The 27,663-nt window shown below is 36.0% G+C and overlaps 1 protein-coding gene and 1 long non-coding RNA gene across 4 annotated transcripts in view; one reads left to right on the forward strand and one right to left on the reverse strand.

The window, feature by feature from the left end:
• On the reverse strand, positions 1-27,027 carry LOC113097252 (uncharacterized). The gene is made up of 4 exons (XR_003288812.1): positions 26,889-27,027; positions 26,692-26,771; positions 25,749-25,812; positions 1-60 (listed from the first exon to the last, which is right to left on the reverse strand). It is a non-coding gene; the product is annotated as an uncharacterized LOC113097252 (long non-coding RNA).
• The window catches only part of LOC113097250 (1-phosphatidylinositol 4,5-bisphosphate phosphodiesterase eta-2-like), a 128,844-nt gene that overhangs the window by 44,602 nt on the left and 56,579 nt on the right, over positions 1-27,663 (forward strand). Inside the window, exon 1 of one of the 3 annotated variants that reach the window (XM_026262468.1) lies at positions 23,087-24,026. The exons of the other annotated variants lie outside the window; for them this stretch is intronic. Coding sequence (XP_026118253.1) covers positions 23,984-24,026 — 43 coding nt within the window. The 5' untranslated portion in view covers positions 23,087-23,983. Of the gene's footprint in view, positions 1-23,086; positions 24,027-27,663 lie in introns of those variants that run through there. 3 annotated transcript variants of the gene reach the window in all.

Raw genomic sequence — 27,663 nt, forward strand, 5'->3', positions numbered from 1 at the left:
TGAGGGTCAGCATCATCTCTTCTCAGGTGTTCTGGATCCAGACTGGAGCTTGTGTAAATCCTAGAACAAAGAGACAAATAGAGACATAATTAGCATAGCTGCTGTTCCAACAAATTAAAATTAATTAGTTTAACCCAAGCTAAACAATAAGAATGCACATTTGTTTAAATGCAACTGCAGTCACAATTTAAGAAACATTATTCGAATGCCTGGTGAAAGAGATGTGTTTTTAATCTAGATTTAAACGGAGAGTGTGTCTGAACCCCGAACATTATCAGGAAGGTTATTCCAGAGTTTGGGAGCCAAATGTGAGAAAGCTCTACCTCCTTTAGTGGACTTTGCTATCCTAGGAACTACCAAAAGTCCAGCGTTTTGTGACCTTAGGGTGTGTGATGGGTTGTAACGTGGTAGGGGTTTAGTTAGGTACGCTGGAGCTAAACCATTTAGGGCCTTATAAGTAAGTAATGATAATTTGTAACTGATACGGAACTTAATAGGTAGCCAGTGCAGAGACTGTAAAATTTGGGTAATATGATCATATTTTCTTGACCCGGTAAGGACTCTAGCTGCTGCATTTTGGACTACCTGTATCTTGGTTATTGACGAAGCAGGACAACCACCTAGAAGTGCATTACAATAGTTCAGTCTAGAGGTCATGAATGCATGAACTAGCTTTTCTGCATCAGAAACAGATAACATGTTTCGTAGCTTGGAAATGTTTCTAAGATGGAAGAATGCATTTTTTGTAACATGGGAAATATGATTTTCAAAAGACAATTTGCTGTCTAATATAACACCCAGATTTTTGACTGTAGAGGAAGTAGCAGTACATCTGTCTAGTTGCAAATTGTAATCTACAAGATTATGTATACTGTGTTTTGGTCCAATAATTAATATCTCTGTCTTATCCGAATTTAAGAAAATTATTGGTCATCCAATCGTTTAAATTTTTAACACACTCTGTTAGCTTAGATAATTGAGAAGTTTCATCTGGTCTGAGTATCATCAGCATAACAGTGGAAACTAATCCCGTATTTTCTAATAATATTACCAAGGGGCAACATGTATATTGAAAATACAAGGGGACCTAGGACGGATCCTTGTGGCACTCCATATTTTACTGATGATAAATGAGATGACACCCCATTTAAGTAAACAAAATGGTAGCGATCGGACAGGTAGGATCTAAACCACCTTAGAGTCTGCCATTGAATACCTGTATAGGTTTGTAATCGATCTATGAGTATGTCATGATCTATGGTGTCGAACGCAGCACTAAGATCAAGTAAGACTAGAAATGAGATGCAGCCTTGATCTGATGCAAGGAGCAGGTCATTTGTAATTTTAACAAGTGCAGTTTCTGTGCTATGTTGGGGCGTGAAAACTGACTGAAATTCTTCATACAGATAATTTTTTGCAGGAAGGAGCTCAATCGAGCAGACACAACTTTTTCTAAAATTTTAGACATAAATGGAAGATTTGAAATAGGCCTATAATTTGCCAGTTCACTAGGATCTAGTTTTGGTTTATTAATAAGAGGCTTAATAACCGCCAGCTTGAATGGTTTTGGGACGTGACCTAAATATAACGACAGGTTAATAATAAGAAGCGGTTCTTCGGCTACAGGTAACAACTCTTTCAGTAATTTAGTGGGTACAGGATCTAATAAACAAGTTGTTGGTTTAGATACAGTGATAAGTTTATTTAGCTCTTCCTGTCCTATGGTTGTAAAGCACTGCAGTTTATCTTTGGGTGCGATGGATGAAACTGAAGTATTAGACGCTGTAGAATCTACATTCGCTATTGTATTTCTAATGTTATCTATTTTATCAGTGAAGAAATTCATAAAATCATCACTATTAAACATTTATGGAATATTAGAATCAGGTGGCGTGTGCTTTTATTTGTTAACTTAGCCACTGTGCTAAATAAAAACCTTGGATTGTTTTGGTTATTTTCTATGAGTTTGTGTATATGCTCTGCCCTAGCAGTTTTTAGAGCCTGTCTATAGCTGGACATACTGTTTTTCCATGCAATTCTAAAAACTTCCAAGTTATTTTTTCTACATTTGCGTTCAAGACTACAAGTTACTTTCTTGAGAGAGTGAGTATTACTGTTATACCATGGTACAGTACGTTTTTCTCTAACCTTTTTCAATTTGATGGGGGCAACAGCTTCTAATGTATTAGAGAAAATAGTGCCCATGTTGCCAGCCATTTCCTCTAGTTCATGTGTATTTTTGGGTACAAATAGCAGTTGAAATAAATCAGGCAGGTTATTTGCGAATCTGTCTTTGCAATCAAAGGTAGACATACATCTGCCATTAAAGCAAGTAACTGTGAGTTAAGCAATGGTAATGTGCGTGAATAGAGTATTAGCAATGCAAGCGCGGTTAGCAGCAACCACGCTGCCGATGCTAACGGGCTATAAGCTAATAGCGGACCTGGGAGATCAAAATAAAACCAGTGATAACGAGGCGCTCTGATTGTTTTGTTGTAGAATACAATATAGGATATGAATAGGATATATACGAATAGGATATATTCATACTTTATAGAAACTGAAATGATGCTGTATAAAATTAAATTTTGAGATTCAGATAGTAGATAAAAATAATATAATGACGGAGCTCAAATGCAGTACTAACAGCAACAACAAACAGGAAGTGACGTCAGATGAAGAAGAGAAGCGTCAACTAATTGTTAACACAAATATCTAATCAGCCAATCACATAGCAGCAGCTAAGTGCATTTAGGCATGTAGTCATGGTCAAGACGATTTACTGATATTCAAACCGAGCATCAGAATCGGGAAGAATGGTGATTTATGAACAAGGCATGGTTGTTGGTGCCAGACGGACTGAAACTGGTGAGTTTACAGAGGGTTTAGAGTTTTAGGGTTCACAGAGAGTGGCCTGAAAAAGAGAAAATAGTAAGCAGTTGTGGGTGAAAATGCCTTGTTGATGCCAGAGGTCAGAAGAAAATGAGCTGGTTTGAAATGATAGAAAGCAAGGTTTAAAATCTACTTTTTTACTCAGCAGCCAATTTGGCTACTAAATTTACCGGCCATTCATAACTTCAACTAGCCAAAATAAATAAATAAGTAAATGTATTAATTAATTAAATAAACACACACACACACACACACACACACAGATTTAAACCAAATTAAACCAAATTAAATATATCACAGCTTCATTTATATATATCAAAAGGGCTATACAGTATATAAAATCTGAATTTCATTTTTTTTATTCCAGGGTTATTCCAGGTTCCACATTTTAAAATTTAACAAAATGTAAGACCTTTTTAAGACCTGAACAAATAAATGTCATGCCATTTATACAGTTCAGTTACAGGTTTTCACACAAGCAAAACGTTTTCAACACACATATCAGCATTTAAACCTTTTTGGAGAAGGAAATGAGTCAGAAATATAAATGATTAAATTAATTTAAACAATTATTTAAAGTATTATATTAATTTATTAACATATACATATATCTTAATGTCTAAATTGTTTATATTTTCAAAATGCATCTTTTCGATCCACCGGTTCATATTTAGAACAACACATTTAGTTTTTGCTGCGTAAAAATATGGGTCAAATGGTCTGCACAATAACAGCAGAAGGGCTTATTTAAAATGGAAAATCATTCTCTGCCACAAGGAGGCACTTTTGGAGGAGCAGAATATAGCAGTTTCCATAGTAACTGCTGTACAGGGGTGCATTTCCCAAAAGCATCGTTAGCCAACTATGTTTGCAAGTTCCGTCGTTACCCATAGAGTGTTTACTACATTTACTACGTGTTGAACTACAGCTCTTGACCCATGGTTTAAAGCATAGTTTCTTGTTAGCAAGGGATATGGGCTCAAATAAATATGCTCTTGGGCACAGTTAGCAAGTTAACATGCAGTGCAATCTATACATTACATTTTACGTAAGTATAAATACATTTTAATCTAAGTATGTTTGCACATCCGTTTTAGAAGAGTGCTCATGTGCACAAATGCTTAAGGGAACCCCGGAGTATGACATAAGAGGGAACCTGCGATGAATCAAACATCAAATAAAGCAAAATGACAGGGAACAAAACAAGTCATCAGGTGCCATGTTCAATACAGCAGCATCTTAGTGATGTGTAATCTGTTAAATAGCGGTTAAATCGGTTAAATAACCCCAAGGGCAGCATCTGACTCTGAAACAGCAGCGCTCATACTTATTCAATGAAATCATAGCCCTAGGAAGTTTAATGGTCAAATAAAGCTACAATGGAATTCTTGTCTTTGCAACCCCAAATTTAAGACCTCTTGAAATCATAGTTAAGACTTTGTTGTACCATTTAAAAATGTTATGGCCTTAAATTTGATAAAACTAAATGTGGTGGGATCAAAGTGCATGATATCAGGACAGTTCAGCTGGACAGTAAGAAAATCACATAGTGTTTGAGGTTTCAGGCGTTTTTAATTTAATTTAATTTTATTTTATTTTATTTTATTGGCATCTGCGCTATTGCTTCAAAGAAAAGGGAACCAGTGCGCCATTATTTTTTTGTGTAGTGAAGGGTATGTTCAAGTAAGCTTGGGATGCAGAGATATGGCTTGCATTAACTTCCCCAAGAATTTGAGTGAAGATTTTGACAATGTTACCCACCACAGCTGATTTTTACATGCATTTGGCGGGTTTGCAGGTGTTAATTTCAAACCCTGATAGAAAAGCAACGGGAACTCAAATAACCACCCCTTGTGTCCGAGATATGCAGAAGTGCATCTCTACACACATTGGACCTTAAAGTAGATGGGCTACAGCCGCAGAAGAGACACCAAGTTCCACTCCTGTCAGCTAAGAGCAGAAAACAGGCTACAATTTGCATGGGCTCGCCAAAATTGGAAAATAGAAGATTGGAAAAACGTTTGTCTCATCTGATGAGTCTTGATTTCTGCTGCGACATTTCAGAATTGGTAGGGTCAGAATTTTTCAGAAAACAACATGAAAGCACAGATCCATCCTGCCTTTATGAATGGTTCAGGCTGCTGATGTAATGGTGCAGGGGATATTTTCTTGGCACACTTTTGCCCTCATAGTACCAGTTGAATATCGTTTAAACACCACAGCCAATCTGAGTATTGTTGCTGAGCATATCCTGTATTACCACAGTGTACCAATCTTGTGGTGGCTACTTCTAGCAGAATAACCCACCATACTGTCACAAAGCTTGCATCAGCAAACAGGTTTCTTGAACAGCGAGTTCACTATACTCAAATGGCCTCCACTGTCACCAGATGTGGTGGAACAGGAGATTCAAGTCATGAATACACAGCTGACAAATCAGCAATTGTGTGATGCTATCATGCCAATATAGACCAACATTTTCCAGCACTTTGTTAAATCTATGCCACAAAGAACTGAGGCATGCAGTTCTGAAGGGAAAACGGGTCCAACTTGCTACCTGTACTTTATAAAGTAGCCAGTCAGGTGAATATTCTGCTGTTAAAATAATAAAAAATAAGTTTCGACTATTGTTATTGTGTTTTCAGTGTAACCTTCTGCAGAGACTATTCAAAAATGTATTGTTGGAACATGTCAGGTAGACAGGCGTTTTTTAAGCAGCAATCAGTACGCCAGTCAAAGGTCTAGATGCACAAGACTAACAATCCATTAATACGTCACCACTCACATATACAGCACTGAAAAACAATTCTACTCAAGCTAGTGTATATTGAAGAGTCCGCTGTGATCATATGACTTCAAACACTCGACTGCAGTTAGACGTCTTGTTACATAATATCAATGTCTGGAGCTTTATTTTTTATTTTTTTAATAAGCATATTGAGACCCAGAAACCTTACTTTTTTATCTTAGCCATGTGCTAACCAAACTCAGAGAGTATATATTTATTATCTACTGTATAAGTTGGATATCTTAAAACTCCTCATCTGTGCAGTATACTATGATGCAATAAGCTATTTACCATAACAGCTATTTTTAACAGGTTTTAACAGATTTTTTTATTAGCATACACGGGCAATGGAATGAATCAATTGTTTTTATTAATAATTAATACAATAAATAAATAGAAAATGTTTAATTGTCAAATGCCATTCACAAGCTGTATTATGGTGTAAAAAGGGCTATTTTTATTGTTGCTGAAGGTGTCTGCTGTGTGGAATAAATCAACACCTCATTATCAGCTCTTGTTTTAACACACTGTCTTTCCTCGGCATGACAAGCAGGTTGTATCTCAAGCAAATCCTTATGCTAGAGTCTATTTTAAAGCAGATTTCTCAAGAGAGAAGGATCCTTGTTTGCCTGCAGCCCATTAGATGGCAGTGGATTATCTGAAGTATTCCATCAGAAAACATGCAGTGTGTGGAGCACATGGCTTGTAAGTTCACATGTTTCAAATGGCACGGGTTTCCTTTCAGTGACTAGACTAGGAGTCCATAAAACCTTCAGTTCATCTTGTCTATGGGAGGACATTCTGCAATATTTACAGTACAAACGATTAGTATTTCATAAAGCAATATGCCAAAGTGTGATGAAAGGGTCTTCTTGAGCAGAGTGCCTGACCCCTCTTAAATGTAAAATCACTGCACAGACTCTAGTGGCCAGATGCTTTTTATAAAAGGCCAATAATAGCCTAAAATGTATTACTGTATTCTTAATGCATAGTACAGCTCATAATGGCAAATAATAAAACCTCATCAGTGTGTTCTTGTAAATAATTATAAGCCATGCAGCGTCCACACAATGTATTGATTTGAACCTTAGTTACCTCACCAACAATTAAACTGTTGTAGACTATATTAATAAATGCTGTAGGTAATAGGATAAAGGCTTGCCGGCTGCTTTTTAATTACATCCATTCATCTCTGAGCTCTATCTATATGTCCAATAAGTATGATTCTGAACTGGATGAAAGTAACACAGGAAGAATTCCTGCAAGATAAAAATCACACAGTGATTTATGAATTCGATTTCTTTTTTCAGTAGGGTTCTGGGAACACTGGCTTATTTTCAATACTGCTATTATGCACCAAAAGGCATTTAAGTGTTAGTTTTTCATATTTATGGTCATAGTTCAGAGACAAACATATACTCTCAGCTTCTTCCATCTGCTTCGATTATAAGCATATAATCTTAAAGAAAATAAAGCTTAGAAATATCATTTATGTAGGTAATTTGGAAAAGACGATCAGTGAAGCATTGGATGTGATGGGATATGCTGATGTGACAGGCTGTGTAAATATTTATATGCATTTATTTTTTTTCAAATACAAAAGTACATTTATTTTTAAAGCATTATTCACTCTATCAGTCTTATCGTTTGGATGTAATTTTTGTTTCAATTTTTTGTTTTGTATTATTCACATTTTGTAATTGTCCATGTGCTTTTCTTCAATGTTTACAGTATACTGAGTAGAAATCTTCAGTATATCTTGGCAAAGCAGCATTTTGTGCAGAGCCTTTTTGGTTGTGTATAAAAAGAAAATACAAATGTGCAGAAAGTCACCTACAGCAGATGAACAAATATTTATATTGTACATAAAATTGAATGCATAACATGCTCTATAAAATGTAATTAATGACATTAAATCACCAAATACATGATACAACTACTGTAAATGAAATGCCTTACAGAAATGTCACTGCTGAAAATAAGGGTATTAGAGGCTGGGTGGAATAACATAACTTACAGCTAAAAAATAAAATAACATTAAACGTTTGTTGAATATAATGAGGCTATAATAACTCGGTATGATTGCTGGACACTTTTTCTGTGCTGTTTTATTATTCCAGATGCATTGTAACTGCTCAAACACACAGTGTGATTCTGAATAATGGCAGAACAGAACACAGCTGGGTTCCTTAAGCATCCTCTGTGTTGTGTTTAGAACTGCAATACACTATAGAAGATTAGAAATGCAGAACTTGTTTATTCTCAGATGTTCGGTATATTTGCACTGCATCCTTATTATGCATATATGTATTGGATAAAATAATAAAACATTTTCCAAAGGTAGAAATTACATTTGTTAGTTTTATTTTATTAAATTAATTAAAGTCAGCAATATTAATTTGTCTTACTTTTAAAAATCCCACTCTTTTAGATAAAATAACATAATAACATAATTATAAGTAACAGAAAATAACATAATTAATCAACGCATTTTAAGAGATATTTAAAGAAAATAAAACGTATCTTTAAGATGACAGACTTCTGCAAATTAAGAGTTAGTGCCTTACTAAGAAAAAAGTCATAATGAGCTGAAGTGTGAGCTAGAACAGAGCATATTCATGAATGTCTGGTGTAATTTTTTTAATTTTTAAGTCTTAATGATGCATAACAAAAAAAAAAATACCTTATTTATTTTAGCATAAATAATGACAGGGAACTAAAAATAAGTAGGTAACTATGTTGTTATAATAATTTCTATGTATTATATGTTTAAATAATTGATTAAATAATTACAATTAAATAATTGACCATGCAGTTTGTGCATTTATTTTCATAATTTGCATAGTTTAGATTCAGAAATAGCTAAAAAATAATCTAATTCACTATCATAATCACACGGCATCTTTGCCAGAACAAATATGCTCCTTCTAAATCAATTAATATACTGTAGTAAGGGAAATTATCCATCAAAGTCACAGAGAGGGAAAAGTTGTAATTAAAGGTAAAACTGAAGTCATACTAGCATTGTGATTTGGTGAAAAGTGTAAATCAAGCAACCTTATTTTCTCATCCATGTGTCCCTCGCTAGACACAATGACTGTGAGCTCCTTTCATACTGAATTCAACATGAACTGAAAACCCGTAGCCTTGACATATGTGTGCCGTTCAATAGTCACGGCTGGCTTTTCAGTACACAAACAGATTTTTCACATTCTCCACATCATCACTCCAGGAAAATAATTCACAAAAGATTCAAGGTCTATGATAAATGTTGGCTTAGTCAAGAGTAGATGTAGAAATATGTAATTGTAATGTCTCTGAAGGTGCTATACCTTTCAAGATTATTACATTTATTGATTTTGCAGACACTTCCGAAGCAATTACAACCAACATATATTTTATCATACGAGTTCCAGGAATGACAAATCAATGACCTTAGCATGGCTAGCAATGCACCAACAGTGGTGCTTTCCTTAAAGGGACTGTGATAGAAACACTCTCAAGTTATTGCCATACCTCATCAAATTAGTTCAACCAGGCAAGCAAACACTTAAATGTCTTTGGAATCCATAATATTGATTATATGAATTAGAGAACTAATGAGCATGAAACAGCGGCTCGGCAGAACACAATCAATCTGATGAGCCGTAGCATTGAGCGTTGAGCTCTGCCTTATCTGCCGAATGTAACAGCATCACATCACTTTGAGACTCGCTGGAGCCGCAGGCTGATCCACACGCTAGGGATGTGTGCAAACCCTGACAGACTCACAGTGCATGGCACCATCCTAAATTAGCCTGTTCTCTCTGAGAGAGAGCAATTAGAGTAAACGCCCAAAGGACTCGTGCTAGAGGAAGGCCAAAGGGACCTAATTCAAACCTGAAGCACTATTGCACTCTTCTCCTAGACAGTCTTTGCATTTGCACTTGTATATAGCATTACTGATAAACAACTGGAAATATTAAAAGGCATAAAGGCCAGTGGGTTCACTCACCCTCAAATCAACAAAGCCCCCAATCTATTTACAGGATTTATGGAGAGAGCATTATTTTATACGGCAGAAATTGATTAGATCAAGTGGGTATTACACTCGGCAGCCAAAAAACAAAGTAGCTCCAGCAAATTACAGTTAAGTGGTTAAAGGCTATAAAAACGTGCATCAATAAATCATTCATAATGAGATCGGGAACATGTATTAGGATTTAAATTTCATTTTGCCTTTAATAGTTAAAGACTTGGATTCTTGGGGCGCTGAGACTAACGGTTCCTCATATTTTATTGCCTTCTTAGTTTCCACTGAGAAAACAGGCCGCAGATTAAATTAAAGCAGGAAGAACATGTTTTCTTTCTCGCCTTTGTGCACCATGTGGAATAAAATGAGCGTGCATGTTGTTTCTGTGAAAAATGAGACTAGGTCCATTGTCTCGTGTTCAGATTCAGGGTTAAGATCACAATCTCTTGAAATGGAGAATTGAGATGGCTTCTAGGTCACACTGCTCTTTTTAATGAGTGTGTAGCTGAGCAAGTCAGGTTGTGAGGAAGTCTTAAGGCCTGTTCACACCAAGGACGATAACGAGTTATAAAAATCATTCTCAATATTAAAGAATAACCGAGACCACAGCACAGCTATTACAATAAAGGCACAGAGAAACGATATAGTTGGAATGACATTCAGAATAATGTTTTCCAATTGATGAACGATAAGAACATTGACAGCCAATCAGAATCAATGTCGCTATAATGAGCACAAGAATTTAAAGCGGCAGACGAGCGTGCACTTGGATATGATATGGTCTGCTGGTGTGAACACTAATATAGTTTTCTTTATAGATTGCTTCCTGTGGCTAAGTGGTAAAGCACTTTGTTAGAAGCATACTGGTACACACATACTGGTAAAAAAAATAAAAAAAAAAATATATATATATATATATATATATATATATATATATACAGTATTGTTCAAAATAATAGCAGTACAATGTGACTAACCAGAATAATCAAGGTTTTTTGTATATTTTTTATTGCTACGTGGCAAACAAGTTACCAGTAGGTTCAGTAGATTCTCAGAAAACAAATGAGACCCAGCATTCATGATATGCACGCTCTTAAGGCTGTGCAATTGGGCAATTAGTTGAATTAGTTGAAAGGGGTGTGTTCAAAAAAATAGCAGTGTGGCATTCAATCACTGAGGTCATCAATTTTGTGAAGAAACAGGTGTGAATCAGGTGGCCCCTATTTAAGGATGAAGCCAACACTTGTTGAACATGCATTTGAAAGCTGAGGAAAATGGGTCGTTCAAGACATTGTTCAGAAGAACAGCGTACTTTGATTAAAAAGTTGATTAGAGAGGGGAAAACCTATAAAGAGGTGCAAAAAATGATAGGCTGTTCAGCTAAAATGATCTCCAATGCCTTAAAATGGAGAGCAAAACCAGAGAGACGTGGAAGAAAACGGAAGACAACCATCAAAATGGATAGAAGAATAACCAGAATGGCAAAGGCTCAGCCAATGATCACCTCCAGGATGATCAAAGACAGTCTGGAGTTACCTGTAAGTACTGTGACAGTTAGAAGACGTCTGTGTGAAGCTAATCTATTTTCAAGAATCCCCCGCAAAGTCCCTCTGTTAAAAAAAAGGCATGTGCAGAAGAGGTTACAATTTGCCAAAGAACACATCAACTGGCCTAAAGAGAAATGGAGGAACATTTTGTGGACTGATGAGAGTAAAATTGTTCTTTTTGGGTCCAAGGGCCACAGGCAGTTTGTGAGACGACCCCCAAACTCTGAATTCAAGCCACAGTACACAGTGAAGACAGTGAAGCATGGAGGTGCAAGCATCATGATATGGGCATGTTTCTCCTACTATGGTGTTGGGCCTATTTATCGCATACCAGGGATCATGGATCAGTTTGCATATGTTAAAATACTTGAAGAGGTCATGTTGCCCTATGCTGAAGAGGACATGCCCTTGAAATGGTTGTTTCAACAAGACAATGACCCAAAACACACTAGTAAACGGGCAAAGTCTTGGTTCCAAACCAACAAAATTAATGTTATGGAGTGGCCAGCCCAATCTCCAGACCTTAATCCAATTGAGAACTTGTGGGGTGATATCAAAAATTTTGTTTCTGAAGCAAAACCAAGAAATGTGAATGAATTGTGGAATGTTGTTAAAGAATCATGGAGTGGAATAACAGCTGAGAGGTGCCACAAGTTGGTTGACTCCATGCCACACAGATGTCAAGCAGTTTTAAAAAACTGTGGTCATACAACTAAATATTAGTTTAGTGATTCACAGGATTGCTAAATCCCAGAAAAAAAAAAATGTTTGTACAAAATAGTTTTGAGTTTGTACAGTCAAAGGTAGACACTGCTATTTTTTTGAACACACCCCTTTCAACTAATTGCCCAATTGCACAGCCTTAAGAGCGTGCATATCATGAATGCTGGGTCTTGTTTGTTTTCTGACAATCTACTGAACCTACTGGTAACTTGTTTGCCACGTAGCAATAAAAAATATACTAAAAACCTTGATTATTCTGGTTAGTCACATTGTACTGCTATTATTTTGAACAATACTGTATATATAGCTTGAATGGACTGTAAGTCACTTTGGATAAAAGCGTCTGCTAAATGCATAAATGTAAATGTTCATAGTTATTGTCCTTGGTATGAACAAGCCTCTAGTAACGTATTTGACTCTTAAAGGAATCATTGTGTACAAACTCCCATGTTGATCCAAACTCAACCTTGGTTCACTGTAAATACATTACTCTGCCTACATCTCTTAAAAACTGCAAAAAACGTGCCTAAACATATTTTACTGCAGTTTCCAGGTGAAATGATCAGTATAGGTAATAAAACACCAACAACCTTTGTTTCTTTTCACACAAATCATTAATAAAGGGGCAGATTATGGATAAAATAAATCTTATTTCTGTGCATTTCCTTGAACAATACTATGATATAACCTCAAAACACTTTTACCATAGTGCAAGATTTACATTACATTAACTAATTAAATGTAATGTTTTCTTCATGTAATCCGCTTCGTGTGTATTGCTTTTTTGGACATAGTCCGTTTATTAAGTAACTCACCTGGTAAAATGAATCATAAGTCATGACACTCCACAGAAGAACTCAAAGCCTCAAAGATTAAAGCTAAAACACTTAATAACTTCAGGCTACGTTTAGGCTGGGGGATAGTGTAGGTGGTGCATTAATTTTAAATGTGAGCATTAACCTCATACCACACACCATACCGTTTCATTTCTGAACTCAGTGTCATATTGTGTACACACTGTTTTAGTACCAAACACAAAACAGTTCACTTTAAAACTGCAGTGAAACATGTTAGAAACAAGTAACGCAATATCAGTGGTGCTCATATTTTTCCTCTCGTGTTTCCTCCTCTGACAAGTGTTGATGCAGTGGCAGTGTCACGTGTGTGTTTTGTTTGTCCAGGTCTTCCCCTGAGTTTCAATTAGCATTTATATCAGTGAAATGTCTCGGTTATGTACGGTAAATCTTGTTCCCTGAAGGAGGGAACGGAGACACCATGTCGGTGACTGACGAGAATGGGATATCGCTTCGATAGACCAATCTATTTTGAGTGTAATCTAAACAAGCTAATGCACATTGGCATGCAATTATTGCATCCAGCTACCGCTGATCACAGCATGAGTATAAGAAGAAAGCAGGTGCAATGCATATGTCATGCTTTGCTGCAGAAAGGAAAGCACAACTCCAATCGGGCCTCTACGGGGGTAAACCGTGCCCCGTCTCTGAGTCAGTAGATCCTTCCTTTAGAGGAATCGGCCAAGGAGGAGCTGTCACGAGGAGTGCTAGGGGAACCATGTCCGAGTGGGCCAATAAGGTACCACTAGCAAGACTTGCTCCTCGTCCTCCCGGACTTTGCACAGTGTCTGTGCGAGAAGGCTCATTGGGGGAAACGCATATTTGCGTAGGCCCCGCTGCTAGCTGTGTGCCAGTGCATCCATGCCGAGAGTTCCCTCGGTCAGGGAGTAGAACAACTGACAGTGAGAGGTCTCTGGAGAAGCAAACAGGTCTACATGAGTAGCTCCGAACCGTCTCCAAATCAGCTGGACCTTCAGGGGATGGAGTCGCCATTAGTTTCTCTGTGTCTCTGCTGTCAGTTCGAACGAATCCAATTCCATACCGAGGAAAGAGATCCTCTGTGTCAGTGAGAGTTTGCTCTTTTTCCAGTTGACCCGAAGGCCCAACAGGCTCAGGTGCCGGAGCACCAAAGCCCTGTGCTCGCACAACTGTTCCCAAGATTGTGCTAGTATCAGCCAATCGTCTAGACAGTTGAGCCTGCTCTCTGAGGGGAACAAGAGCGTACTCCACGACTTTTGTGACGACACGGGGAGACAGGGTCAGCCCGAAGGCTTCAAACGCAAACTGCAGAAAAGGTCTGTGGCGCGGAAGGATGGATACATGAAAGTATGCGTCCTTCAGGTTGATTGCTGCAAACCAATCTTGGGGACGGATGCCCCCGAAAATACGTTTCTGCATCCTAAGACAACTCGGTAGTACATGTACATACTAACATCACGTTGGAGATAACAGTATCCTTGGCATCCATGTAGTCTTTCCAGATGTTCAAGTAGGTGCAAATTAATGATAAATGTACGTTTTCTGCTTTAGATTGATCCATGTTTGGAAAAGGCACATTATGCAGATCGCTCTTTCTCGGACCTCAGAAGACTACAGAGGGTAGTCCGGACTGCTGAGCGAATCATCGCTTCAACCCTCCCTTCTATTCAAGAACTGTACTTATCCAGAGTGAGAAAAAGGGCAAAATCACTCTGGACCCCTCACATCCAGCACACTCCCTCTTTGAACTGTTGCCATCTGGTCGACGCTACAGAGCACTGAGCACCAGAATGACCAGACACAGGAACAGTTTCTTCCCTCGGGCAGTCCATCTAATGAACACTTGAAAAAAAACTGTGGAACACACTACACTATTTATATTTATATACACATACACTTATTTATCTAACACACATACTTAGCGTACACTTAAATGCATTTCGCTAAGTCCAATAAAGTTAAAGATATGCCTATCATCTATGTTAATGGACAAAAAAATTAACATTGTGACTGAGACAAAATATTTAGGTTTACATTTGGACCAAACTCTATGTTTTAAAAAACATATTAAAAGAATGTGCAACTCTATTAAATATAATATCTCTATTTTTAGACACATTAGGAAAAGTCTGACAACTGAAGCATCTTTCATGTATTTTAATGGCTAGTTTTCTTCACACATCACCTACTGTTTGTCCTATTGGTCCCAGACCAACGAGACCATACTCAAACTGCTCAGATCGGTATATAATCAGGCATTAAAGGTGCTTGACAGGAAAGCCCCTCGCTATCATCACTGTAATATTCTTAGTAAATATAAAATATTAAGTTTTGACTCTCTAATTTGATATACAAATTTCAGAAACGTTTTCAAAATTTTTAATAATATTGCTCCACCATCAATTAATTTAAAAAAAAAACTTTATTCTGAACAAACGTACCGAACATCCCACTCGACTGCTCACAGAAATTGTGCTATCCCGAAGAGATCTTCTGCCTTCGCACAGACTGCCTTCTCATTTAAAACCATTAAACAATGGAATCAACTCCCAGACAGTCTAAAGTTGTCTGTAGATCTGAGTAATTTCTCTCGAAACTTAAAGAAATACATCCTCGATAACCAGTTGTGTCAGCATCAGCAGATTTCAAGTTTACAAATGTAACATTGAGGTAAATATTTTTGACTATGTATATATTTTAGGTTGTGATTTTTTTTTTTTTTTTTGGATTAGCTTTTCATTTGACTATCTGATTAGTTTTAAATATTCATTGTTTAACTAATATTGCATGTATTTGTTAGTTCTACTGACAATTATTTGTAAAGTAATGAAAGTAGTCGCAGTAGTCAATGGCCCTAGTACTGTTTGGTTACAACATTCCAAAAATGTTGGTAATAAAAATTATCGACATTTCTTCTTTTGTGTTCTGCAGAAGAAAGAAATGTGTACAGGTCTGGAACAACATGTGACTTAAAATTCAGTGAAATGCAAGTTACGTTAACAGCTAACTTCAGTTAACTAATGTCTATAGCTTAAACTTGTTTCCAGTGTCATGACTATAAAATCCGTTGTATCTCTTTTCTCTTTCTCTTTCCATCTTTACCTTTTGAACCTCCACATCTTTCTTGTTTTCAGTCTTTGCTCACTTGATTATTACCTTATTCTGTCAGAGCAGATCTTCACAGGTCTGCTAGCTGATCTCAGTTTTTTGGCCATATCTGGTCAAGCCCCAGAGGACATTTCTCTCTGAGCTCTTGTCCATCAAAGGAAGTGCTCGGGCAGAGCAGCGCTGACCAGCCCAGACTCATTCTTTTACATGTGATGCAGTCACAAGACCATTGGTCCATCTGTCCATCCATCCATTAATCCATCAATCTGTCTGTCTATCTTTGGTGAATATATGTATGTATAAAATATTTGAATTTAAATTACATTTAAAAAAATATTAATAATATCAATATTTAATAATATCTAAATAATAAATAAAAAATAATTTAAATACTTAAATTAATTCAGTAATTCATTAAATGTATTAAAGTATGTAGATAAAAGTTTTCTATGACTTACAGTCCATAGAAAAAATAAATAAAGCACAAATTGTGGGGAGTTTTCCAACTGCTAGGACTCCAAGACTACATCCAAATGAATATAAAAGTAAATCAATAATTGCTAAACAGGTTCACATCTTTCCATAATTCATATCTTGTTTCCTTTGTTGTGCCGTCTATATGCATGACAAGCACATAAAAAGAATTGAGATGAATAATAATCTAGAGAACCAGTTTAATTTAACCCCAGTGCCTGTGGATAAGCACTGGGTTATATTAGATCACTTTTAGAGTGGGTATAGAAAAGAATCATAGTCCCAATAGACTTTGCAGAATTGCTCAAGTTCAGTTAAATTACATGGTGATGGTTTGTGGACTGCAGTCTTCAAGTCATTCCACAGATTCCAGTGGGGTTTAAGTCTGAGCTCTGACTAGGCCATGCAATGGCATTCACCTTTTTCTGTCCTTCAACCACTGTGTGATCAGTTTTGCTGTGTGCTTTGGGTCATTTTCATGTTGGAAGGTAAACCTTCTTCCCATTGACAACTTTCTGGCAGAGGGCAGCAGATTTTCCTCAAGAATTTGGTGTTTTCTTGCCCCACCCATTTTTCCTTCTATCCTGACAAGTGCTCCAGTACCTGCTGCAGAGAAACACTCCCATAACAGGGTATCACCACCTCCATGCTTTACTGCAGGAATGCTGTTATTTGGATGCTGAGCTGCAATGGTTTTCCACCAGACATGGAATTTGCATCAGAATCTTCAAGGTGTGTTTTGGCAAAGCTCAGTCGTGAATGCATGTGGCTGCCTTTCTTGAGAAGTGGCTTTTTCTTCAACGCTCCCATAAAACCCACATTTGTGGAGAATTTATAATATTGTTGTCACATAATTCCTGCAGCTGCTTCAGAGTTGCTGTAGCCTTCACTCTGCTTCTTGGCATTGATAAAACCTTTTGATTTTTTTATTATTATAATTTTTTTTTTTTTTTTATCCATCTCCTGACTGCCTCTCCTGTCCCTGTCCACAACTTTATCCCGGAGATCTTTTGAGAGTGCCTTGCCACCCATAGTTGATTGCTTTAGTTGCACTACCAAGGACTGAAATGCTCCAGGAAAACTCTCCTCATGCTTAGCCAATCTAAATGAGCACAGCTGATCACACTTGAAAGACAAATGGCATTGTGTGCCATTGAGAACATAATCAGATTGAGTTTTCAAGTAATTTTCAGAGGAGGGGGGTGATCCATTTTCAGAGGAACTCAGTGATTGTAATCTCTTTCAGTTGGATTGTAGAATTTGCACTGAGTATATACAGCTCGATAAAACAAATATTGTCCATCTTCATTTCCGGCTGCAAAGGAACAAAATGTGATCATTTTAAAGGAGTGATTCTTTTCTGTGCCCACTGTATTTATCCTGAACAGTGAGCGTGTTTTGTCTTCGTCTGTAGACAACTTTATCAGCTGTATCAGCTTCTGTGGAACTCCTATAAATATGACAACATGGCTAGCCAGAGGCACTTTAAATGCTCATTACACGATAATGCACTTTTGAAAAGCAATGCCTAGCTTTTTTGCACTGGGGGGAGATGCAGGTCAGGCTGTCAGCATATGTGTCTAATTTTGGTGGTTCTAGAAAAGAATTAGGTTGATCCCCTTCCTATAGAAACTGAATCTCAGCTTAAGATAAAATTTACTTTGTGAGAGTTCTTACTTTGTTTTCTTCTTATCTTTTCTTTTCACTTTTCTTCATTCCTTATCTTCCTGCACTAGAGACTGTGCACCTATATGATCCAACAGTAATGACACACACTCAGATCCCTCAGAGATTGATTCAAACCTCATGGAGGAGGTAATCCCCAATTCAGATCATGGGAATTTAACAACATCTGAATAGTCTTTTGATAAGTACTATTTTAGGAAACTAGTTTTTATTGTTTAACTAAGGTGTTCTGGGTGGTTGCTTACAAGTCAAAAGTCACATCACCAAGTCTCTATTATTTACTTATTTACCAAAAACGGACAAATAGTGTGAGAGCACAATCCTATAAACACACCAATGAGAGTGGAAAGTTCTGCAGGTAATTTACTGACAGTTGGGGAATTAATATGCAATCAGTTCATTTCCATAATGTCTAACACAATCTACCAAGAGCAGTGCAAATTAGCATATGGTCACAAACAAGCAGAGCTGATGATAATGCATATGATCTGCTAACAACAATGGCATATTAACCAAACATATTAACTCCAAACATATAAATACTCCTATGAATGTTGCATCTGATTGGGAAGCTCTTCCAAATGCTTATGCAATAAGGTCACTTGCCAATCTTGCCCTAAGTTTATGACATATATATATATATATATATATATATATATATATATATATATATATATATATATATATATATATATATATATATATATATATATATATACATCACTTGGAAAAGTAATATCAAACCTCTTCTCAGCACACTACACAATTTCAGGTATCATTCACGTGTTCAATAGGTGACCATGGCTACATTTTTATAATGTTGGTAGAGGCAAGAATCGCTGCATTTTTATTGTTTTGCTTCAGGTAGGAGATCAAATGTCCGGGGAGTCTCGCTAAGAGATTAATGCTTTATTGTGTTGGAAAATAACATATCGCCTACACCCAACCCTAAACCTACTCGATACTTTAACGAAAAACACAACCGTTCTATTTAAACTTAATGCAGGTTTGAGCTGTTTTGACAAACAGGCCACTGAGGGCGAAATGGATTACTATTGTTTTTGATGGTAACGCGCCACCGAATACACAAAAACGTAAGAGAGACATGCACCAAAAAGGATCACTGCAAACAGAGCTTTTTTGGACAAGGTAAACTGTGCTGTTTTACATGACCATTGAAAAAATTTAACCAAAGTATATTGCAGACATTTCATGCAGACCCTAAAGAATCATACCAACTTGTGGAAAATGGGCATCCGATGTACCCTTTAATCGAAATTCTGGCCCTGTTAATCATACTTTGTGTTAAAGGAATGAAAGTTGTCAGAGTCTTACTGCCTTTTTTTTTTTTTTTAGTTTTAGTTTTGAAGAAATGTGGGTAGCGGCACATGTTTCCAATGAGCCTAGGTAGTTCAGGTGCCTTTTCAGATTTTGTGTAATTAAAAATTAAACATTATACATAAACAGTGTTGGGTGTAACGCGTTACAAAGTAATGCGTTACTGTAATAATATTACTTTTTTCAGTAACTAGTAGTGTAAGGCATTACTCGTCTGAAAATGGTAATATTATTACAGTTTTCCCAAGCTAGTTACTTGCGTTACATTTGCCAGTAGCACCTTCATCACACACACAAGGCACACAACACAGAGAACAGAAGGGAAGGGGAGGAGGGCGTGAATGGAACAGTGATTGGTCTGGGTTTGGCACGAGGTATCATTTACCATCACTGATTGGTCGACAGCCGGCAGCAGAGCGGCACGCTCAGACAGATGGGGAAAAATGGAAGCGTCAACAATGGCTAGCTCTTTTTCAGAGGAAGGTTCCCAGCAACAGAAAGCTAGTTTCGACGGGTGGAGATTCAGTAATTATTTTGTAGGAGTGCTCCGATCACGATCAGCCGCTCGTTAATGCGCATCTCAGTAAAGCCGGTTCTCTAATCAGCGGTTTATTCCATCAGGTGCGTGAACCATATGTTCATACAACCGTGCCAATAAACGCTGAAAATGAACTGGATTTGCGCATCTTCTCAGTTAATAACGGCTCTGTGTAGTAACAGCTGCTCTATGTGAAATCACGCACCTGATGGAATTAACCGCTGATTAGAGAACAGGTGTACTGACGAGCAGTAATATAAGTGAGTTGTGTAAACAGTGATTTATGTGACTTCAATTATTTCTTATTAAACTGAAATCGAAAAGTAAAAAGTATTTTTTGGAAAAACCACATCCTAGTGTTAGTCTTCATATGCTGATGAATAGTGTTAACACGGATATAGAAAAATAAGGAGTGCAAGAGATTGATTCCTAATGTCAGTTTATTTTTAATTAATACTATAGTAGTTCGGTTCCCTTTACATCTTTAACTACCCGTTAATTTATCAATTGAATGGGTGACCTATCCTCATTAATAGAGCAAACATTTGCCCCCCCTGAGAGAATTGGCAGGAGCCGCCACTGATAAAGACCCTAAATAACACTCCTCCTTTGTATGTTCTCCCTCCATCTGATGCATCTCAGGCAATCATAGAGTAATTAAGAAAAAAATATGTAACTAGTAATATAACTAGTAATATAACTAGTTACTTTCTCCAGGGAGTAATAAAGTAAAGTAAGGCATTACTATTTTTGAGAGTAATATGTAATATGTAATATATTACTTTTTTGAGTAACTAGCCCCAACACTGTACATAAATGTTATGCAGTGCATTTAGTTGAAACGGTTTGTCTTTAGTTGAGTTAACTAAGAGTAATGCAAAGAGGTGTTTTTTAAAGCACAGATGGTGCAGATCAGTACAGCATGCCTGTTTCTTTCTGTTGGTCTCTTCTGACCTACTTTCTTTGAGCCAAGGGTGATTCCCATAGGCAGACTGCTGGAGCTGTCAGAACCACGGACAGCTCCTGAACACTGCATGCTCTTACTGCACTTCTCCTGGGATTTCCTTTCCATCTTTAGCATAAACACATCTAAGCATTCCAGGTTCGTTTAAAAGTAGCAGCAGTCAAAAGTACATTTGATCTGATCTTGTGTTTAATATTAACTTGGGGATTTCTGAGTCAATGTCTTTAGAGTTCATGCTTTGACTCATTTTTGTTTCCAGCCCTGTTCTAGTTAACCAGCCACACATGCAACATATGAGATCATTCTTTGGTACATGGTGATAACATCTCCGATGGAGGCAAATGTTAGGATGTCTTTTTCACTATACGGTTGTCATTACAGGACAATAAGTGTCAGTGCTATTTCTTTGCTGTCATGCAAGATTTCTGTGGCATGTAGATAATTACATGTTTTATAAAAACACAATTGTGTTCAACATTTGAAAAGAACAAAAGCTATGTCTGTCAACACTGCAATTAAAGTCAGTATGTATATATAGTCCATTCTAGAGCTATGTGCCTTAAACTGCACTTAATGCATTAAATATGTAATATATTAAAATATATTATTAATATATATGTAATGCATTGAAAATAAAATAAAAATATATTCATAATTATAGTCCTTTATACTGCTTGCCTAATTATGATTACACCTTTAAATTCATCCAATGCATGACATATCCCATAATGAATTTATATTTATTAAAAATTTTAATTTGGCGTTGATTATATGTTCCTAATTATTAATGTAGTATACTATGAATAAGTATTGTTATCATATGAATCGTAATTAATCAAAAAAAAAAATCTAGAGCTCACAGCTGATTAATGTGTATTATAAAGAATTATGAATGCATTATAATGCATAAAGTGTATTATTCTGTGATTAATTAAATACACATGCTTCAAGTGTTTTTTTTTTTTTTTTTGCTTATTATTAAATTAATCTTAAAGTTGCCAGGAAATCTAAATGTACAATTCTTATTTTTATATAATATTGTAGTGTTTGTTATAAATTATTTATCTGTGCACAAATTAATCTGCCCTCATAATCATGAATCAAATATATCAACTCTCCCTCTCCCTCAAAATGACTTCTTCTTTCTTCTTGTCATGTGCAATTGTGCAATTGCTGGGCTATAGGGGTCTGCCTCATTTCTGCCTCCAATTCTTTTTAGCAACGTCCAACTTCCAATGATCCAATCAATTCCCAAAGGACAAAATCAAGACCCGCCATGCCTTTTTTCTCATTTCAGAAACCATTTCACTCGGATATACGTCACAATAAAAAAAAGGACAATCTTTCATGCCGACTTTAACTTTTAAGCAGCAGAAAATATGGTTCCAGTAACAGTTGAGTTTAAAAACTAAATACAGATTTCTGACATTTAAAAAAAATGCTTATGACATCCAATGCAAAGAAAAAATTAAATAAAAAAGATTCAAATAATACAATTGCATTGAAAATCCATTTGTCTCCATCTTCTGTAAGAGAGAGACAAACAACTGGCAGCTTTTATTGTGTTATTCTATCAAATATGATGGATTGTGCAAAACTGTACAAGTGATTTGTTCCTTGGTGCCTTCTGTATCACACATCATTGCATCATAAGTGCACTGATGTTTCAAATTCTGAAAGTGAGTTTTTCTTCCATTGTCTGAAAAGCTTTTATATGATGCTTTCAGCCCATGTTTAGCAGACAAAAAAGCATTATCAACTCCTAAAGTACTTCAGTGACAAACAGTCTCATTGTCATGACATTCAGGGAAATGACATGCTTTAAGAAACTCAATCTTTAAACACTTTCATGTAATTTTACCAAGATTCTATGCAGTTGTTTCATTTACTTTAAGCAAAAATTATAATTATTTCACAAGCTACTTGTCATTTCAAACCTTTATAACTTTCTGCTTCCATGAACACAACCGAAGATTTTATTCGTTTTTTTTCCTCCTATTTGATGACAGTACACCAAAAGCATCAAAGCTTCAAAATAACACTAAATTACTTTCCCTGTATATCATAATCTTCAAACTGGTGGATATAAAACACATGCTCATGCTTATATGTATTTATAAATATTTGGAATTATTATCTTTTTATTTATATATTTTCAGCAAATTTTTGTTAAAGTTTTAGTAATTTGTGTGTTTTTGTTCTTCTTTTTTAAAATATATGTCTATATAGCTTTTTATAATTGTTTATTTCAGGTTTAGTTTTAGTTATTTTAGTACAAGTTGAACTAAATTAACAAGATATTTTATTTCAGTTAAAGAATATGTTATTTCAAGTATGAAACATGTTTATAATGGTTTTAATTTGAGTTTCCTTTTCAGTTTTAAATAACAATAACACTAATAAGTATACAATAAGAACAATATAAGGATGATGGAATTGTCTTAAAATTCCCTTTCTGTTTCTTCAGTTTTCTCTTCTTCCCTCCCTCTTCACATTCTTCCCTGTCCTTGGTTTCCCTTCACCTTAGTGTTTCCGAAGCTTTCTTTCCTTTGCAGTTAGACCCATTCACTCTCTCTGAGCAGAGTAATGCTGAATAAAACATGAGATGAAGACAGAGACTCTCTGCTTCTGAAAATCAGCATCACCTCAAGCTACTCCTCCTAAATCTCTCTTTGTCTTTCTTTCTTGCATTTAAGTTTACTGGCCCTTCCTTAGTTTTATTTCTTAAATTACTCACTTGTCTCCCAGCATCATTTTTTTAAGTGATAACGCACCACTGAAGTGGCCGCACACGTGGCTCTTCTCATACTCTCAGATGCGAGTGGTGGGAAAGAGCGCTGGATGAGAAGGAGGAGGAGGCAGAGAGAGATAAAGCAAGGGAGGGAGAAGCAAAGAAAAGAATCAAGCAGAGATACAGGAGCAGGTGCTTTGGTTCCCCATCTTTAGGATGAGACACGAGAATCTAAGTATCCAACCATTCTCATCTGGAAAAGCAGCTCATGGAATTGTTCTCCTGAAGAGCGGCACACATCTCTCTATCTATTGTTAGCACATGGAGGCTTCTCAGTTTGAAGTACAGTATGGAGGATTTTAGCAATATTAGGAGTCTTAGTCTGGAGAAAGGTAAGCTTTCACACTGTTATTTTATCCTGAAAACAAAAAGAGTGATTTCAATTAAATAAGGCAAATGAGAAATAAAAATAAGTAAATAAATAAAAACATGGTGGATGTTTTTAAGTAGGAGTTCTTGTGTACAGCTCTCTCTTTCTCAAGGGAGGATTTTTATCTTCAGTGTATTTTCTTTTTTTTTATCTCATGATGTCCCTGTGGTTCACACCATTGAGCCTCTGAAATTATATTCTAATGTTTTGTGTATGATTTTATTTGGAATATTTAATTGCCAAAAAACATTCTGTGGCTCTGAATGTTCTGTGGGTGCACTGTAAAAAGTGAGCATGTGCAGCCTTAACAGACGATTTATACCTGGTGTGACTCTTTAAATGCTTTAATTATTGAAATTTGATTCAGACATGTTATAAACTTCTAACTTGAAAGAAACCAATTAGATTTTACTTCATAGAGCACATTTCTAGGTTAGCTGGTGAAACATTATTTACAGCACCAATATTTGAGATTATGTCGTTTTCACCCAACCCCTAAAGTTACTTACTGAACGAAAGTGGTTTTATATTGCGTAGATCTAAAGACCGGTTAAAGCATGAGATGTTTGGCTTTTGTTTTTGCAAAAAAAAATAAAAATAAATAAATAATAATAATAATAATAAAATAAAAAAAATATTTAAAAAATGGTGCAATATCAGTTTAATAACATCACCATAGCAATATGGAAAAGGCATCTGAAAAGCAAGGGGAAATCAGTTTTGGATAAATAAAAGAACCTATATATTCAGGGCTTTTCAGAGATAAGTTTAACAAAGCATGCAGTGTCCTGGATAGCTGAATTTGCAGTTACTGTATGTCGCAGTGCAACAATGGTCATATAATAACATCTCAGAAGGCACTGTGAGGTCTTGATTGATTGGACATATAAATAGAGTATAACTTTATAGCAGTTGCAAGTGTTGTCATAAACAACAACAATCAAAAGCATAAACCTTATTATTAACGGTACTAATCAAAAGCATAATTACAAATATAATCAAATACAAATATCAAAATTTTAATGATAAACATATTCATAACCATAAGTGTAACTGGAATTGATACAGTAATAGTATTATAAATCCTAAGTGTAATCGTTTACATCAGAACCTCACAAATAATTGTAATTAGAATTAAAAACATAATTATACAGATTAAAGTATTAATAAGCATTACTGTAATTGGGGTTGTAATTGTAATTGTTAACATAATAGCAATTGCAATTAAATACAAATACAAATTAAAAATTCAAATTATTTTTATATATTTATATATTTTATATATTTTAATCATGTATATAATCAGTGTAATAATGAGGCTTCTTTTGTTTTAAATTACCTTAAAAACAAAGTTGTTCAAGACCAATGTAAGAAACCCTTAGAAAGATATAGCTAAAGATATAGCTAATTATGAATAAAAACACATGCATAGTTGACAACTGAGTCGTGATACTCTTCGATTTTTCTCATTCTTACTGCACTGTTGCCTACGTCTGATGCCCTAATGGTGCACAATATGAACACTATCTGAAAGAATACTGCAAACATCATCACCTTTCACAAAACCTATCCAAAATAGAAGTCTTCTGACATGCTGAAGTTATGAACACCCTTCATCTTGTCAACGCATACCCACTGCATCATATCCTACAGTCACGCTTTCTCAAGATTTTTTAGTGTGTACCTGTGGCCCTTGCCAGCTTCCTGTCAGCTTCATCTGCACACTGTGTTCGTGGCATGACTCCAGTCTGAAAAACAGAAGCTGATTATGGACTCTGGGTTTCACCGATTATACTTCCATCACTGACAGCTTTTCAAACACTGTTGTGTTTTCCTTTTGAGGGTCTAAAAACATAAAACTTGAAAACATAAAACTTGTTATTTTTCAGTAAAGAGAGTTTGCAGTACATCTCGCTATGGCAGCACATTCAGTATTCTGTTTCTTGCATTTATGCTTTCATTTGAAATCTGTAGACATTTTTTTTCTTTATAATTGATCATATTTTATGTTAGAGCTTGGTTTGTTTGGTTGATGTGAAAGCTGCTTTTGTAACTTGGGTGGGAAGCACAGAATCATTTCTGAGTCTGCTTGACAAGATGATCTGGAGTGTATTCACAGCAACATCTTTTTACAGTTCTCTATTGGTGAGAAAGTAATATAGTCTAGCAAGCAGAAGTGAACTTCTACTGATGACATACAGTTGGCATGTATTAATATATACTTAATTTGTCTTTGTTGCTTGTGTAAGCAGAAACTGCCTTTAGAGAGCCGTTTGAGTCCTGAATCTCTTGCATTTCAATCAAAAAACACTAAAGCACATTTTTGAGTGTGTTAAGGTTCTATAGTAACTACAAAGGGACAAAAACATCACATACACAATGAGTCATGTCTAGAGTGATAAACAGCTGCCTCAAGTATGCACAGTTGCACTCAAGTTGGTGACAGAAAGTGTGGGGATTAGAGGATGGAACTGAACTTGAGTTTAAACCAAGCAATTGAACATATGAAAACATTCACATCTCAATAAAAAACGTTCACCATTTGTCTATACTGATGGCACATTAATACTAAAGATAACCCATGAAAATACATTTTTAAGATTCCAAAGTCTAAAAACGAAGCTTACCTCATACTAGGCTTATTGTTCATGAGAGGATACTTTTGTGTAATTGTTGCTCGACTGTCGATTGTTGAGAGCATCATCACCTTGCAAATATAGTTAAAAGGTTAAACTCAAATCCAATGTCAAAAGCATTGTGACACCAAGGTTTAAAGTAGATCCTGAGAAGCTCCCACACTTGCAGGCTAGACAACAACTCTCACCAGCATACTGCTTCCATTTGTTTGTTTGTCTGTCCTGAGATGTAGCTTTTGAAGACCTCACGCAAGTATTTCATTAGAATGTCTCTCAGCGAAATTCCTCAGTGGAGACGATGTCAGGAATTTGCATCTGAATAACTCTTCAGGCATTCTGTAGACTGCAAATACCCATCTGAAAAGATGTTTGAGGTGAGAAGAATCACTTAACCAAAAGATTGCTCAACTTCTGAGAACTCTGACATTTTCTTTGATGGTTCTTTGAGCCTTTTCCTTGATTACATCATGCTGAAATGCCTCTTTTGTTGTGCTTTGAGGAGAACAAGCTTATTCAGTGCCTGCCTAACATTACATCTCTCTCTGGTAGCAAAGAGGAAGAAAGGTCTGTTTTGTACCTGAGCAATGTTGTCATAAAATTTGGCAGTGGAGAACAGAGGCGTTCAATTTTTTTTAATTCTAGTCAATTAAAAAGTTTGTCTTCTTCAGTTCTATTTGAAGCTCCATTGTTGGTAAATTTGTCATTACAATACAGAGATCCTATTATGATATTTGTGATGATTAAATGCTCTGTGATGATGTTTTTTATATATATAGGACCATTGAGGGTTCTACTAGATGTCTGTCTTTGAAACATAGGTACATAAAATTGTACAGGAGATTTAATGAGAAATGTAGCCCCTTCTTATATGTTGAAATGACAATATGAAATTTTGGCTCATAATGAATACTAAAAAAAAATTGTGCTTTGCAGATATGGTGAGATTCGTTTGTACTGTTTTTC

The sequence above is a fragment of the Carassius auratus genome, unplaced genomic scaffold, assembly GCF_003368295.1.
Source record: "Carassius auratus strain Wakin unplaced genomic scaffold, ASM336829v1 scaf_tig00216162, whole genome shotgun sequence".
In the NCBI taxonomy this organism is placed as follows: Eukaryota; Metazoa; Chordata; class Actinopteri; order Cypriniformes; family Cyprinidae; genus Carassius; species Carassius auratus.